At 40.5% G+C, this 17,817-nt stretch overlaps 1 protein-coding gene across 1 annotated transcript; it reads left to right on the top strand.

Moving 5' to 3' along the window:
* Nucleotides 1–7,832: 7,832 nt before the first annotated feature.
* Nucleotides 7,833–16,814, top strand: LOC311129035 (chloride anion exchanger-like; the record flags this gene model as incomplete). Its single annotated transcript, XM_084161291.1, has 20 exons — nucleotides 7,833–7,981; nucleotides 8,732–8,871; nucleotides 9,364–9,474; nucleotides 9,634–9,794; nucleotides 9,951–10,115; nucleotides 10,498–10,650; nucleotides 11,040–11,122; nucleotides 11,218–11,365; nucleotides 11,554–11,667; nucleotides 12,068–12,145; nucleotides 13,180–13,275; nucleotides 13,426–13,532; nucleotides 14,439–14,508; nucleotides 14,625–14,717; nucleotides 15,192–15,287; nucleotides 15,696–15,923; nucleotides 16,020–16,074; nucleotides 16,210–16,355; nucleotides 16,497–16,574; nucleotides 16,788–16,814. Exons 1-20 carry the CDS (start codon nucleotides 7,866–7,868, stop codon nucleotides 16,812–16,814), a joined length of 2,265 nt encoding a protein of 754 aa, XP_084017417.1. The 5' UTR covers nucleotides 7,833–7,865.
* Nucleotides 16,815–17,817: the final 1,003 nt, after the last annotated feature.

Here is a 17,817-nt window from a genome sequence, read left to right as displayed (position 1 = left end):
TCTCTTTAACAACCATAATGTATCTTAATTATATCAATTAATAATAAACTAATTTAGATGTATTTATTTATATTATTCTAAACTCTCTGCTATGTCAAGGCCCTTCTCCTTTACAAGTGTACTAATATCAATAGGGATGAACTACAACAGGAGTTAGGCATGTCCTTTTCCTTGTGCGCAATTAGACAACAGGACCATTGTTTGTGTTTGTGTCGAGGGCTTTCAGAAGAACAAATGCATAAATACAAAAGTCCTGCTCATCCGTGCAGCCGCAGTTGATCTGTGTTATAAACACTCAGTTTCCTCCCTCCCGAGATGAGCACTCCCATGGGGTGGAAGGGACATCGGAGGACCTCAGCTGAACCTGGAGGAGGGAAGCAGAGACACTTCTGTTTTATTTGTGACCTACTTAGTTAAATGGAGTCCAGAAACAAGAGTGGTACTACATCCCAGATCCCTTCATAGACTTCTTCTCCTCGACCCATCCACTGCACAGGAAGTGATGTCATACAGGAAGATTTGAAGTGTGTTTAAACAAAGATTGTCCATTTATTGACAAGATATTAGAGTGACTGCTCTACCAATGGAAATACATGTCCTCAAAGACGGAAGGCAGGCGGAAGGCGGCGAGATCAGGTGAGATTCTAGCCAATGAGAGAGCAGATACGCGTGTGAACAACAGGCCATAGAGATAGATAGAGGACTCATCTTTGTATCTGTGCCATTATAGCGTCTGTACCAGCATTGGCAGCGCCATTGAAGCTATCTCAATTTTAAAGTAGTCGGTGTTTTTCTTTTTCATTAGCTGATTTCTCCCGACTCATTGCCTGAGGACTCAAACTGAATTATTCTGCTGCTCTATCATTCGCTACATACTTCAGTCTGAGACTGCCATCATTGAAGTCGTTTGTGGTGATGTCAAAATGTGGGGTGTTGTACAAAACAAAGTCATCAGCGATTGGATCATCTCTAACCAAGCGTAGTATCAAAGCCAATGACGAATTTTCAAACGCCGCTTTATCCTCGTGTGTTCTGGCTCTGGGCCAACCCATCGGTTTCTGGGACCAATCAGATGGTCTAGAACGGATTTCCATTCTAGAAATCGTCGGGGAGTTACTTAGATCCAGACTCATTGCAGAGAAGGAACTAACGTCTGTGGGCATGGAGTAAGCGTTTTGCTGGAGCAAGGAGTTTGGGTAGCCAGGCAACCCAACTCATAGGAATCCCCACCCAGTTGATTATTTTAAAATGGTGAAAGCCCTCAATGGCAATGTCCATGCTAAAATGGGTTATATCCATGATGAGTCTATCTATCTCTATGACAACAGGCACAACTCCGATATAAAGTGTTGGTTTTTGGGTAACTTGCATTCGTAACAACCTAACCATTACAAAACGTATATTCAATCAAATAAGCCTCACGTAGAAAATTATCAATGACATTTTTTGTTGACCAAATTCAATGCAAAAATTCCTCACTTCGTTAGCTTATTTTTGTGGACAGATTTTGGGCGGAGTAAAACCTTTCGCTTCGCCTCTTCCTCTCTGGTTTAAAGGGTTTGGTTGTTTGTTTTATATTAAGGCCATTACAAGATGAATGATGCAACGTTGCGTTCTCAGCCGTCAACACTAAAAGGCAGAATAGACTGTGTACTAGCAATACCAAGAGCAGAATTGTAAAGTTGTTTTTCTTTTAATCATGTCTAAATATGGACTGCAAGCATTTCTGCTGGCTTTGAAGAGATTTTTGTAATATTTCTGCATTTTATTGTACAATTAAAGCTTTGTGGAATATTACATTTTGTGTCGTATTTCCTTTCCCAGATATCCTTATCTGCCTCTGGCCGTGTGCGAGGTATGAGTTGTTTGTGCAGATTACGGCCCTAGTTTTCCTCTGATGTTCCTGTATGGGTTACTGTGAAGTAAGCTTGATAGTGTTGTGTTAGTAATTGTGGGACAATGTTTACTTTGCTTTCAAATCTGACACCTACTGGAGCATTGTGTAAAGGCATTTATCACCTTATGCACACATTCACTTTCACACACAGGAACAGACACCCTAACAGACACACAAACACACACACACACACATATGGCCTTCATTCTTCACCACATTGGACTACGGTGGCTGGGTGAGTGTGAACTTGACTTTCCATGTTTCTCATAGAAGGTATATTCAACACTTGTTTTTAAGAGTTATGTTTCATTTTATCACTTGGGGGAGTACAATCTTACTAGATGGGAGCGGCAAGAACATGTACAGTGGGTTGAGTAGTGTAAAGCCAGCTTCAAAAATAAGTATTGCATTCTGTTCAGTCACTAACATAGTCACTACTGTAAGACTCACACCTTTTTATCAGTTTGTGTCTATTTCAGTGAGCAACTACCTCACTATTTGACTGTTGCATCTATTCAGATCAAGGTGCTATATCTATAAGCAGGTTACTGTTTCAGTATGTACAAATTGCTCCATTCTTAATGATTGTGAAACGATAGCCCCATTTACCCCTGGTTCTAACTTGGGTCCTTTTTCCTGATCTTATCCACGTTCTGTTTGTGCCCACATTTTTTGACAGGTGTAGACAATCAAAAGACCCATTGTGATCTGATTGAAATCAGATCATCCTGTCCACCTCTGGTTTTCAGACACACATTGTGTCTGGGTATCTTACAAGTGTAGACAGATCTGGACAGAGAATCCATTTAAATCATAATTCTTCCGCCCTATAAAATAATTGACAGGCAGCACCATTGACTGATTACATCAATATGCGTCCAACAAGAAATAAATAAATACATAACATTTTGAAAGAATAGCTGTGAAATAATTTACATAATGGAAGGGACGAGGAAATCTGGTCACAATGCAGACACAGTGGACAGATGACAGACACATTTTAACGCCATGTGTAGACACATTTTTGGAAATACACTTGGGCACAATCAGAATGTTGACAAAATCAGAGCAAAGGACTCATGTCAGCGCCAGGTATCAACGGAGCTTAGAGCATCACTCACCTGATCTGCTTTCATGGTGAACATTATGATTATATTATCAGTAATTAATATTTGACAGCATCTGTAAACTTTATAAACCATGTCTTGGGTGTGAGATTGTTAAATAATTTTGTTGTGACGATGGGTTTATTGTGGTCTAATCTCCACCGGTGGATGTGACTGTAGATATTTATTACTTGGGTTTAAAGTCTACATTGTAAAAACACCCTTAAAAGTCTTCAGCACATTCTAGTAGGTGCTATAGTTGGTAGGATTCTCCCATATAGAACCTGTTCCTAGGGACAACCTGACATACATTGTTTTCTCTGCTGAAGACTACCGTACTGTTGATTGGTTGTTCTATAATTATTAGTATGTTGTATAGGCCATGCCAACTCATATCAGGAGTGATTAATTGATTAAATGATTTACTGACTATTTGAATACTCACAAAATGATACATGGAAAAGTACATAGGTTATGTTCATTCATATACAGTGGGGAAAAAAGTATTTAGTCAGCCACCAATTGTGCAAGTTCTCCCACTTAAAAAGATGAGAGAGGCCTGTAATTTTCATCATAGGTACACGTCAACTATGACAGACAAATTGAGAAAAAAAATCCAGAAAATCACATTGTAGGATTTTTAATGAATTTATTTGCAAATTATGGTGGAAAATAAGTATTTGGTCACCTACAAACAAGCAAGATTTCTGGCTCTCACAGACCTGTAACTTCTTCTTTAAGAGGCTCCTCTGTCCTCCACTCGTTACCTGTATTAATGGCACCTGTTTGAACTTGTTATCAGTATAAAAGACACCTGTCCACAACCTCAAACAGTCACACTCCAAACTCCACTATGGCCAATACCAAAGAGCTGTCAATGGACACCAGAAACAAAATTGTAGACCTGCACCAGGCTGGGAAGACTGAATCTGCAATAGGTAAGCAGCTTGGTTTGAAGAAATCAACTGTGGGAGCAATTATTAGGAAATGGAAGACATACAAGACCACTGATAATCTCCCTCGATCTGGGGCTCCACGCAAGATCTCACCCCGTGGGGTCAAAATGATCACAAGAACGGTGAGCAAAAATCCCAGAACCACACGGGGGGACCTAGTGAATGACCTGCAGAGAGCTGGGACCAAAGTAACAAAGCCTACCATCAGTAACACACTACGCCGCCAGGGACTCAAATCCTGCAGTGCCAGACGTGTCCCCCTGCTTAAGCCAGTACATGTCCAGGCCCGTCTGAAGTTTGCTAGAGTGCATTTGGATGATCCAGAAGAGGATTGGGAGAATGTCATATGGTCAGATGAAACCAAAATAGAACTTTTTGGTAAAAACTCAACTCGTCGTGTTTGGAGGACAAAGAATGCTGAGTTGCATCCAAAGAACACCATACCTACTGTGAAGCATGGGGGTGGAAACATCATGCTTTGGGGCTGTTTTTCTGCAAAGGGACCAGGACGACTGATCCGTGTAAAGGAAAGAATGAATGGGGCCATGTATCGTGATATGTTGAGTGAAAACCTCCTTCCATCAGCAAGGGCATTGAAGATGAAACGTGGCTGGGTCTTTCAGCATGACAATGATCCCAAACACACCGCCCGGGCAACGAAGGAGTGGCTTCGTAAGAAGCATTTCAAGGTCCTGGAGTGGCCTAGCCAGTCTCCAGATCTCAACCCCATAGAAAATCTTTGGAGGGAGTTGAAAGTCCGTGTTGCCCAGCGACAGCCCCAAAACATCACTGCTCTAGAGGAGATCTGCATGGAGGAATGGGCCAAAATACCAGCAACAGTGTGTGAAAACCTTGTGAAGACTTACAGAAAACGTTTGACCTGTGTCATTGCCAACAAAGGGTATATAACAAAGTATTGAGAAACTTTTGTTATTGACCAAATACTTATTTTCCACCATAATTTGCAAATAAATTCATTAAAAATCCTACAATGTGATTTTCTGGATTTTCTTTTCTCATTTTGTCTGTCATAGTTGACGTGTACCTATGATGAAAAGTACAGGCCTCTCTCATCTTTTTAAGTGGGAGAACTTGCACAATTGGTGGCTGACTAAATACTTTTTTCCCCCACTGTATGAGACATGTTTATTTATTGTACTTGTCAATGCTGCATTGACAGCATCAAGCCAATTGTATTCACATATGACGAATCAACAATAATTGTACTTCTAAATTACTTACTTACTTACAAAAACCTACACACAAAAACTTAAAACGCAGACAGACATCACAAACAGTTATTACACAGTAATATTAGTCATTCTTTACATACCTCAATCACATCACTGTCAAAATAGGTCACAACCAAGTCACTCCCCTCACCTTGCTCTGTGACAGACTGTTCTTTTCTTTAATCTACCTTTATGAGTGGTAATAGGGAGTTAGGGGAAACTGTTTGTCCTTGGGGTCGTTAACGGAGTGATCCAGCCTTTATCAGCCATTTGAAATTTGACCTTGACACACATATCATAGCCTTAGAGAAAAAAAGGCCTGGTCTATAACAAACAGAACAAAATAGCATGATGAGGCAGTAGAAATTAATCATGTTCATCTGATGATGTGCTTCTTTTGATTTAGCAGATGCTATCTTGATTAAATATAACAAAAACATGAGCATATCAAAACAGACGCAGGTTAGCGTTTTTTGTCATGAATCTTTTTCTGGAAGCACTAGTGGTCACTAGCTGGCACAGTCGCAAAGTCATAAAATCAGATTTGAAACCTAACCATAACCTTAACCCTAACCTTAACTACACTGCCAACAGTAATGCCTAACCATAACCTTAAATTAAGACCAAAAAGTTCATTTTTGTTTTTAATGGATTTTTACAATATAGACAATTTTGACTTTGCATCTAGAGGAAATCGCTCACTTCTGCCTACAGGGCAAGATTCATGACAATAAACTTCAACCTGCGAAACAGACACCCCAATTATGTTGCTCCGGGTACTGTAGATAATAAATATACAATAAAAACAGAGAATAAAGTAACCTTCGCCTACACACACATACATACACACACACACACACACGCAGACACACACACACACCTATGAGGTAATTCCCACAGACATGCTATTTTCGCTTGACTGGAATGCTGCATTGAAAGCTAACAAAAACATGTACTATTTTACAGTGATAAAACTGTGATGATAACATAAAGCAGAGATACCTGTAGCTTATACAACTGGCCACGCAACAAGATCTTAAGTCAAAGTTAAGATGTTTTCATAGAGAGGGAAAATTCCATTTGATCTGGTCCATCATTTCTGCCGCAGGGTTCCCCAATAGGCGGGCCACGTGGTTAGAAAATCTGTTCCCAAGTATTCCCAAGCATGAATAGAGAGGCATATGTCATCGTATCCCAGTGTAATCAAGGGTTGAAATGTTTCTGTTTTTGTCAAATACTATATCTGTTTGGGCTTCTTGAGGTAAATTTGCAGTGTACAAATTATTTATGACTATGTTCCAGCCCCCCGACCATTCACTCAAGAAAAAATGGTCCCATGTCTGAATGTAATTAGGGACCCCTGATTTATGGTGTATATAGATAGGCTGTAAATATATATGTTGTAGGCCTTTGTTTGACACAAGGGGTAAGCATGTACTATAGATATGATGAAATTGGGTCATAACAGTAGGGACAAAACAATGAGTGTTATATTTTTACATTGCTATTCTTGAATTTCTTCAGATGTATGCTTTAGATAGGCTTCATGTAAGACCCACTGTTAAGTATAACAAGACATCCCCTGCACTGACACTCCAACCACAGATGAACAGTAATATCCCTTCTGTGTCGCTGCAATGAATCCCACAACATTAACCAGTTTGAAAGTTGAGAGCGGGTTATTATTGTATAGTAGTAGTACTACCCCTCATCATACTCATCCATGTTTAACCTAACCCCAACTCTAACCTGAACCTCTACCACGAAACGTCCACTGATCTCCAGTGTACAGCCACGACCACTGTCCAGTCCTCCCCAGCCTGCCCATAAGTGGGGATCCCGGACACACTCAGTCATCATTGAGAGTTGAGGCACTGTGCCAGGGCATTTATCTATAAGAACAATGGTCAAGGATAAGGCAGGGATGGTGTGTGACGACTGCATCATAATTGCTGTTAATAATTAGAGTTATGAACGATAAGCATCCCGGTAGAGGGGATTTATGGATAGCAACATTCCCAAGGGTCCCAGATAATCTCAGGGTGTTCCTCTGTGCGGAGAGAAAGAGAGAGAAAGAGAGGCAAAGTTTGGACACACTGAAGCTGGTTACACAGATAAACTAGTAAGGTAAGAGTCATGTATTATGTATTATTCTAGTACCTTGCTTATCATATCATTACTATGAAAAGATAGATCAATTAAGATACTTACAGTAGGCTACTTTCTGTCTTTCCATCTGATATCTGGATGTGGCAGTTGGTGACCGAACACTTTTGTATTACCTTTAGTAAAAACTATTTTTAATATAGGATAACCTTGCCTTGTCCTCCTGTGTATTATAATGGTATCAGAACCCTTCTTTAACCCAGACCACTCTAACCAGGTCAAAGCTGACAGGCAGCACAGGCCCTGCCCAGCCATGCCAGTCACAGCTGGTCCACTGGACAGCACAGAGCTGTGACACTAATGGCACAGGCTGATGTAGTTAGATAGCGTGTGGCTGTAGCTGTACCTTTGTTGTGCAACAGCTCCACAGTAATCATCTTTGTGAAGTTACTTTCAAAGGCAGGAGGGAAAGATATGACAGGAACCTGTACTAAAATGTGATTGATGGGTCTCAGAGACCCTGTGAGGAACAGGTGCCGCACCACTCATCAAGAAGAAGAGGGTAAAGATGAAAAAGTATGTTGTCACCAGGCCACTCTACTCAGAGGACGCCTTCGCAGACGAACATGAGAAGATCCACAGGCACCATAAGACCGTGCGGCACCATGTCAAGCAGTACTTCACGTAAGAATCAATCAAGTTTCTTCTGTTATTTTGCTTTTGTTGTTTTGTGTAACACTGAAGGTAACCTTATGGTAAGCTGCAGTGAATTGCTCAACAATTCGGCCTAGATTCAATCAGATCAAGCGTTAACCGGCGATAGCAGACACTCGCATAGCTGGTGTTTTGGCAGTGTCGGACGTGTAACTTCATTAAGAGCTGTCAAATCGGTGAGTGGCTGCTCCTGTGGTCATTGTCACGAAGCCACACCCGTCCCACTAGCGTTTAGTTTAGAACAATAAAGTGTAGGCTAATAGAAATATTATCATTAAACTAAATCATAAGGATTTCTATCAGCCTAATGGAGGTGTAGATGACCACACACGTTCCAGTGTTCTAACTTGTAACAAGGCTGCATGGGATTAGAATTGATGTGACTCAGAGCATCCAATGGCAATGTCTGTGATAGGTATACTGCCGGAAGTCGTTTTCTGATTTGACAGCTCCAATGCAGTTACACCTCAGACATCGCCGAAATAAAAACAATGAAACTGCTATGCAGTTGTCAGTTATCGCGGGTTAAGACAGAACTGATTGAATCTAGCCCTTCATCTAGTTATTACAACTCAATTCACTATAGTAGTTTTGAAAGCTTGAGATAACTGTAGGCTACTCCCTTGTTGTAATGTTACACCTTTGGACAGTTGCTTTTGCAACTATTAGTAACTAATGTCTGTGGAGACTAACTAAACATGGTGTGTGTGTTAACTGTAGTTGTGACCTCAAGCGCGCTAAGAATGCAGCGCTCTCTCTGCTGCCCTTCATTGGTTGGATGAGAATCTACCAGCTGAAGGAATGGTTGCTGAGTGATATTGTATCTGGGGTCAGCACTGGACTGGTAGCTGTTCTACAAGGTGAAGCTAATACCCACACTCTAACACACCTCAATCAACCAGTGTGCATCTTCGGATCCATCAAAGCAGTTCATATAGCACTTTTTGAGAAATAATGTTATAAAGAACTGTAGGCCTCCTCATTAACGTCCCAAAAACATCAACTTTGAGATAGAGAGAGAGAGTGCGGTTGTTGAAAATGAAGTAAGAATATCGATTAACTATGATTTCAATGGTAATCAAGACCGAAAGTGGTATCATCTAAAATACATTACAATTTCTGGTCCTAGACACCTATTAATGGTTGTTTATTAAAAGAAGAGATGGTAACGTATCTTATTTAGCAGGCATTATTATCACAGTATTAGCATTGACACACAGTAGAGTCAATAGATACTTAAAACAGCTGGATCATGATGACTCTTGAAAGCTGTCGTAGTCTCGAGTGACTAATGGTGGAGTTATTTAACATGCACTGTAAACTGTTGTTAATTGTTTTTGTTTGATTGACAGGTCTGGCGTACTCCCTGCTGGCCTCCCTCCCTCCATGGTATGGACTCTTCACTGCCTTCTTCCCAGTGATCGTCTACTTCTTCCTTGGCACTTCCAGACATATCTCAGTAGGTAAGTACTGCGCATGTACAGTATTTTGCTCTGACCATCACAAGCTATAACACCTTTTTACTGTACTTACCACCGTCTCTCTGCCCATCTCTCCACTTTGTATCCCCCGCTTCCTCATCTTCGATCCCTCTCTCCTTCTCCTCACCCCACTCTCTCCAGGGGCATTCCCTGTTCTGAGCCTCATGGTGGGTGCAGTGGTGACGAGGCTGGTGCCTGACGAAGGCCCCCCAGTCAACATCACTGGGTTTGAGGGGCTGACCAGCGATGAGCAGAGAGTAATGGTGGCCGCCTCTGTCACCTTCCTCATGGGGATAATGCAGGTAAAACACCATCATTATCTCAGCATTATCACTCATGTACTGTACATTACTCATATCTCTCTGTAATCTGAATGTAAAATGAACAATGACTCCCTCTCCCTATCTATAGATGGTGTTCTCCCATATTCTAACATGAGTCTTCTGCTTCTCTCCCAGCTGGCCATGGGTCTGCTGCAGGTAGGCTTCATCGTCATGTACCTGTCAGACACGCTGGTGTCTGGGTTCACCACCGCGGCTGCCGTCCACATCCTGGTGTCCCAGCTGAAGTTTGTGTTGGGCCTGGTGGTGCCGGGACTCAGTGGACCGCTGTCCATCATTTATGTGAGTCAAGGAAAAGAGACAGGATGAGGTCAAATGTCTTTCAATGCGACAGTATGATTTTTTCTACTGATATCCAAATATGCAATGACTTAGCTATGACAGAGATATATTAACTAACTCCCTCATATCTTATCCCTCAAATCTGATCTATTTCTATAGCTCTGAGGAATAAAACTGTGTTGATAAGCCAAAAGCTAAACAAGTGTCTCATTGTATCTTATCTTACACAGTTAAGCACTGGTCTTCCTCAAGTGCCCCCAATATTTCAGAAAAAGCTATAATTCATGCATCATGGCTTGGTGTAGAGACCTCTGACTGAACTCTCACAGCCTGTAACTGGTTCTTAATTACTGTCGTCAATATTAACTGATGTCTTCCTCAGACCCTGGAGAAGATCTTTGTCCAGATCGAGAAGACCAACGTGTGTGACCTGGTGACATCCATATTGATCATGGTGGTGGTGTTCGTAGTGAAGGAGATCAACGACAGATACAAAGCCAAGCTGCCTGTTCCCATCCCCATAGAGGTTATCATGGTGAGTGGCACTGTGTGCACTATGTCATCACAACTTGGGGTTCAGCTGTATATGTCAGCATACACACAACAGAACTGGGGAAACATTGTGGCGAGAACCAGCCTCATACGGGGCACCATTGAATGTACGCTCTTAGAGAAAAGGGTTCCAAAAGGGTTCTTCTGCTTTTCCCATAGGAGAACCCTTTTTGATTCCCAATGGGATCTATCTGGAAACAAAAGTGTTGGACCTGGAACCAAAAAGGGTTCTACAAAGGGTTATCTTACGGGGACAGCTTTGTGTAAAAGTTGGCAAGGCAACCAAATTCTCTTTAAATATACTGTTTTATCACCAGATTGCATTAGTCCTGCTAATAACTGATAAATTGATTTTGGTAATGATTTTCGCAGACTGTCATCGCTTGTGGCGTTTCCTATGCATTCAACTTCCGGGTGAATTATAAAGTTGATGTTGTCGGACGTATTCCAGTGGGGTAAGCACATATAAAAAGCTGTTTGCTGCATGTTAAAATGGCTAAGAGTAAATGGGAAAAGAATCTAACAATATCTCTCCTTCTCAATCTGTTAGGTATGAGTCACCAATGGCCCCAAACATGCAGATCTTCGGGCAGACTGCTGTTGAGGCGTTCCCTATGGCCATAGTGGGCTTTGCTGTAGCCTTCTCTGTTGCCAAGGTCTACTCTGTCAAACACGATTACATCATAGACGGAAATCAGGTGAGTCCCAAAACCAGAACATTAGGAGGAGGGGTTGGAAGCCGAAGTGGTACAGAAAAATGTGCGGATAACTCAGTTTATTGTTGCCTGTGAATGAGGGGTGTAAGCCTAATACAAACTATCAACATAAGACTTTAACTAATATCAGCGGTTCCAGAAAATGTATTTATACTTGTTTTGCTCTCTAGGAGCTGATAGCTTTTGGGGCCAGTAACATCTTTGGAGCAGCCTTTAAGTCGTTTGCAGCAAGCACAGCTCTCTCCAGGAGTGCGGTACAGGAGAGTACAGGTGGTAAAACCCAGGTAAACTACTACACCAAGAGGCTGTCTGAGGATACAGACAGACAACCATACTTAGAGTTCCTTCCTGTACAAGTTCTTTATCCAGGAGATGTAGCTGTAAACGTTATGAAATATTGACCTGTTTGGGTCTGCAATTACTGATAACTTATCATAGTCCAAACCAGATTGAATTGTACAAACAGGAGAGAGAAGGCGATATAAATTAGATGGTCGTGACTCTTGATCTACATAGTGAGGAATGAAAGAATTGACTCAGTGTTACAATGCACCAAGTTAATAAATAATGATAATTTATTAAATATATCAAAGAGAAACACTGCTTAAACAGTGCTTATCTGTAGTTGTTTTGTGAATAGCCAAATATGAGTAAAATACAGTAAGTGTTATTTCTTCATTTCAGATCGCTGGTCTACTGTCAGCACTCATTGTGATGGTCGTCACCTTGGCTATCGGGTTCTTATTGGAGCCACTCCCAAAGGTAAAACTCAGTCAGTATTTACAATATAATTGACTTTAGGAGTTGAATGATAGGGCAACATTTTGATTTCTGCCTAAATAGACAGAATATAATTATTTTTCATGAGATGGATATAAACAATAACTGGTAATGTTGCATAGTTTTAGAAAGTTCTGGAACTCACCTTTCTGTAAAAAAAAATATTGTTTTATAAATTGCTGAGGTGTACTCACTTTTAAGGACACAAGCTCAAGAACATAGTACAACTATAATGAAAATATAAAAAAATCCTATCTGAATTAGTTTTTTTTATTCAACAAAAGTGGGGCAATAGGGCTTGAAAAGACTGAAATGCTTCCTAAATATAGTAACAATCAAATGATAAACTACTTACTATAAGATTTCACCTTTCTTATAACTGGAAAATAAATATGATCATACTTAGTGGCAATACAATATTGGCACTATTTCATATATCACTATTTCATAAAAGTCCACTGAGCAGTGCAGAGACACCATTCAAATGTGTGCAGACACTTCAAGCACAAAGTGATTTCGTCCGTCTGTGACCAAGAGAAAGTGTTCTTGTTTCAATTCTATGAAACGATGTATTATGTTTGCAACAACAACTTTTGGATTCGCTAGACTTTCACCTTTCATGGGCTCTGTCATTTAGGGGAAGAGTGAATCGATTCTTTGTCTGGGTAGGTCAGAAAATGTGACATGTCACTTCCTATGCAAATGTGGGGTCTGAAACCTGACACTTCAAGTCAGCTCTGCTGAGAGAGTGGAAGCGGAGAGCAGACAGATGGGGCTTTCTGGCACTATAAGACACGGGACCCTACAGCGTTCACCAAAATGTCAGTCGGAACCAATCCAGAACCGCTCAAAGTCCCCCATATAGGGGACTTAACATCTAAGATTAGGACATTACATAATGAATCACACTGTATGAAGTAGATAAGAGCACTGTCATTTAGATGGAAGTCTTGTGCTACTCTTGTGACTGATCATCAAAGATGTCATTGCCTGACCTTTTCCCTCTGTGTTGACAGTCAGTGCTGGGGGCGGTGGTCATAGTCAACCTGAAGGGGATGCTGATGCAGATCAGAGAAGTCCCTTACCTGTGGAGGAGAGACCGGCCCGACTGTGTGAGTCTTCTGAGACACTCCCACTGAACTGCCCCTAAAATGGAAACAAGGAGTGATGTCTTTACCAACTGTAATAATGAACTCATATTTCCTCCCATCCCTTCCATCCCGCATCCCCCTGTACTCCCTCCCCTCCATTTCCTTATCCAGGTGGTGTGGCTGGTGACCTGCCTGGCTTCCATCCTGTTGGGGCTGGATCTGGGGCTGGCTGTAGGTCTGGGGGTCGAGCTGATCACTGTTGTCTTCAGGGCTCAGTTGTGAGTATGGGCACAAATCTCCAAATACCTCCAAAAAACATTGAACTTGTGTCTGTGTTTATTCTTTGTCAGTTTTCAATGTGATTGGAGGTGGACACACCAGGGTTGGGGTCAATTTGGAATTTCGGAATTTGATTCAATTCAATCCATGAATTGAAATTCGAATTTGAATTGGCCACACCCCACAGGAAGCAGAATTTGAATTAAATTTGAATTAAAGGAAGTAGATTTTAAGTCAAAGCAATTAAAATAAATTCAACTGAGACATGAAACATATGAGTCTCATTCCTTTGATAAATATTTTGGCCCAAAAATCTGCCACCTCTTACTAAAGAATACAGATAAAAAAAAATTTAAAAAGGGATTATAACTCAGATGTCAGTATTTTATTTGTATTTTTACCCCAAGATGTTTAGTTGTTGCCTTCTATTTTGGAGTGTTTGATTTAATGCATTGTGGGAAATGTAATTTTCCAAATATTTAATAACATGTAAGTGAATTATGAATTATTACAGACAACCTACAAAATTATCTTCGAATATTTCCAGACCACTGTTAATAATTTAAAACTATTTTTAGGAGAATGAGTTTTAAAAATGAAATGTTTCAAGAACTTGTTAAACATAGTATTGGTAACCATACATGATGTCAAAATAAACATGTGCATAATGATGTATGGAATAAATGATCCATTTTAATTAAAATGAATGTCATTGAATTCAATTCTACTTCCTTTAATTCAAATTCAATTCACATTCTGCTTCCTGTGGGGTGTGGCCAATTCACATTAAATTCAAATTCAATAATTGAATTGGAATTAAAGACCAATTCACAACTCAATTCAGAATTGACCCCAACCCTGGGACACACTGTCATAGTGACATGTCTGCATACATTTTTTTCCAGCCCACGTTGCAGTGTCCTGGCCAATATCACAGGAACAGATATCTACAAAGACCGCAAGGATTACATGAGTGTGAGTAAGCTGTAATGTGGACTAAAGACACTCACCAATATATTTGTATCTTATAAGACTGTGAAGATGGTGTGTCTACATGGTCCTTGTTCTATTGTTTCTACATGTCTTTCCAGATCTATGAGCCAGAGGGTGTTAAGATCTTCAGGATACCTTCACCCATCTTCTTTGCCAATATCGATTTTTTCAGAGGCAAGCTGGTGGAAGCTGTAAGTAAGCAATTATACACAATTAGACATCTAAAATGAAGCACTCTGCCAAACACATTTACACAAAGGCCATCTGCATTACAATTTCCATGACATGAGCCAATAAGGTAATGATTCACAGATCTATTTATTAAGACATCTTATTTTCTCATCGGATTTGATCCAATGGAAAAGGGTCATAAAGAATGATCAAAGAAACTCATGAAGGTCAATACCACCTCAGTGTATGAGGTAATATAGTATACCAGGTTGTATAGCAATAGTGCCCATACAGTGTTACTACAGTTTAATTTGCACCTTACTAAACACTAAGCACATGCAGATAAGATAAAGTTTAACCTTGATCTGTATGATGGTCAAGGCAGTGGTAAACAATATACCCCATTCACAATAAAGCCCATTTGTAACAGTTACTCCTACTTTCATGTGTGCAATTACCAATTAGGGTTCAACTTGACTTTGATGTGTTTTCAGGTTGGCGTTAACCCTTTGAGGGTGTTGAGAAAGAGAAACAAAGCGCTGAGGAAGATCAGGAAACTTCTAAAGAAAGGAAAGCTGCAGATGACATCTGTGAGTAGTGGTGCACTTAACCGTTGCCCTTAGAAACCCATAAAAATATAACTTCCACTCACAAAGTTACCCTGGTAACACTTTGCAAGAGCCCCCAATGTCATAACGTTTCATTCAAACGGCCATAAGCATGTCATAAATCAGTCATGCCCAAAACATTAGTTTCACACCTGGCAACAACATACTTTTAGCAATCCAAAATCAACAGACATCAAGCACAAGCTGCAGGACTCGTAGGTAGTCGTCCCCACACATGCCTTATCAGAATGGTCTTGGGGATGCAGGTAAATGAAAAACAAATGAATCATCATCCCACAGTGATGGGTGGACCTCCAAAGGTCACCTTCTACATGTAGTCAGGTTTTCACAATAAGACGTTGTGGTAATGTTGTGGTTCTCCCGGTGCAGAAAGGCCTACTGCTCACCAGCTCTGGTCCCATTGAGGAGTCTGAGGATGAGAGCAACATGGAGGATCTGGACCAGCCCACTGACTTCAAGGACCTTCCTGTCCAGGTGAACTGGAACTCTAAGCTTCCTGCCAACATCCAAGTCCCCAGAGTAGACGTCCACAGCCTGATCCTGGACTTCTCTGCCGTCTCCTTCCTCGACATCTCTGCCCTTAAGGGACTCAAAGTGGTAAAACGAAACTCTTCTGTTACAACCCTGGGGAATGTGGGGATGATTGTATATTTTACTACTTGCTGTGTACTGATATTTTGCTGTGTTCTATAGGCACTCAAAGAGCTAATTCGGGTTGAAGTTGAGGTCTACATTGTGGCATGTGACGGTAAGCTGGTTTAAGACAAGCCATCTATCCCATCCATTTGTTCTCCCTTCTTCTCTTCGACACTGAATTAAATCACTCTGAAACAAAAAGAGGTGAAGTGATTGATCTAACGATATCTGTCCCTTGTGTCCAAAGCGTACATCCTGGAGAAACTGCACAGCTGTAAGTTCTTTGACGACGAGGTGAAGTCGTCCATGTTTTTCCTGACCCTCCACGATGCCATGCTGCATATCCTGGAGAAACATCCAGTAAACTCTGAAAACACGAAAGTCTGCGAAAAGGTATAACATTAGAAAAATATTGTTTATCTACTGACGTTTCTACCCTTATAGACTAGATAAGAGGTGCCAAAACGTATCTTGGCTCACATCGGTTCATTCACAGGAACATGTCTCATTCTTGTGAATCATGTTGTCTTACAGGTTATAACAACAGCCACTATCTATGGCAACCAATGCAATGGTGTGTCCAGTTTGCGTAGCAGGGACAAATTTGTACATGTAAGTAACAGAGATCCATCAAATCTATTTGTCATTGTCTTTTCTACATTTGTAATGAATAGTCAACACCAATCCCTTTTAAATGATAACTCTCGTAATGTTGCAACTCATGTGGAGGTACAGGTCATTCTAAAAAATCTAGGTACAAAGTACAGTAAGATGAGCTGACATAAAACAAAATCTAAACTAAAAGTATCTCTTTGCTCTCCCCAGGTCTCAGAACCAGAAACCAAGTTCTAGTTCCAGAACGACACTCTTAGATGTCAGTATTTTAAGGGTTCTTCGGCTGTCCCCATAGGAGAACCCTTTGAATAACCCTTTTTGGTTCGACGGTAGAACCCTTTCCACAGATGGTTCTACATGGGAACCCAAAAGAGTTCTACCTGCAACCAAAATGGTTCTATTTGGAACCAAAAAGGGTTATCCTATGGGGACAGCTGAAGAACCCTTTTGGAACCAATTTTTTAAAGAGTTTAGTGGTGTGCACAGTCCTTTCATTTCCTGGGATGACATGCATTTCCTGTGATCGCTGTGCTTTCTGGTGATAATTGGCATAAGGACACATGATGCTATCCTAAAATGGACACCATACAGTAACCATCCTTACACAGGATACCACCTATTGAGCTAATAATTTATTTTGTACTGTTAAACAGATACTCAATGGCAAGCATATTATCAGAACATTTCATTCATATCATGTACTTATTTTCTCAAATTGAATCAGAAGTTGTTTTTTTTTAATATCTTGACAATGTTGCATTTTAAACTTGTACATAGGGATTTTATAGGAATGTTTACATTGATGTATTTTATGTGTAAAATAAATGTACTTCTTAGCACAAAGTTTTTCCGCCAGCAAGAAATGAAGCAATATGTGTTCGGAAATCTGAACGTCCTATAACTGATATACTGATAAGAGTAGGCAACATAACTAATTATAGGATGACTAACATGTGGTTTGATATATTGGTCACAGATAAAGCCCTGATAAGAGAGATTAATGATTAAGTAGAGATCTTTGACAAACTCTTCTGGGGCTACAAGAGTAACCATGATAGATTAAGTTGATGGAGTTTAGAATGGGTATTTCCAGTATTTCCAGTATACACATGTGTGGCAACACCTCAATGGATCCAAAAGAGCACTTTCATTCTGATAATAACAGTGATAAGAGATGAGGACTGGCGACTGTCTCAATGTTTACATACCCTTAATCAACTGATCCATTCGCCTGATTTGG

Source organism: Coregonus lavaretus, assembly GCF_964263955.1.
Source record: "Coregonus lavaretus genome assembly, chromosome: 5".
In the NCBI taxonomy this organism is placed as follows: Eukaryota; Metazoa; Chordata; class Actinopteri; order Salmoniformes; family Salmonidae; genus Coregonus; species Coregonus lavaretus.
Note: the sequence above shows the minus strand (reverse complement) of the source record. Positions and strands in the feature narration are given on the sequence as shown.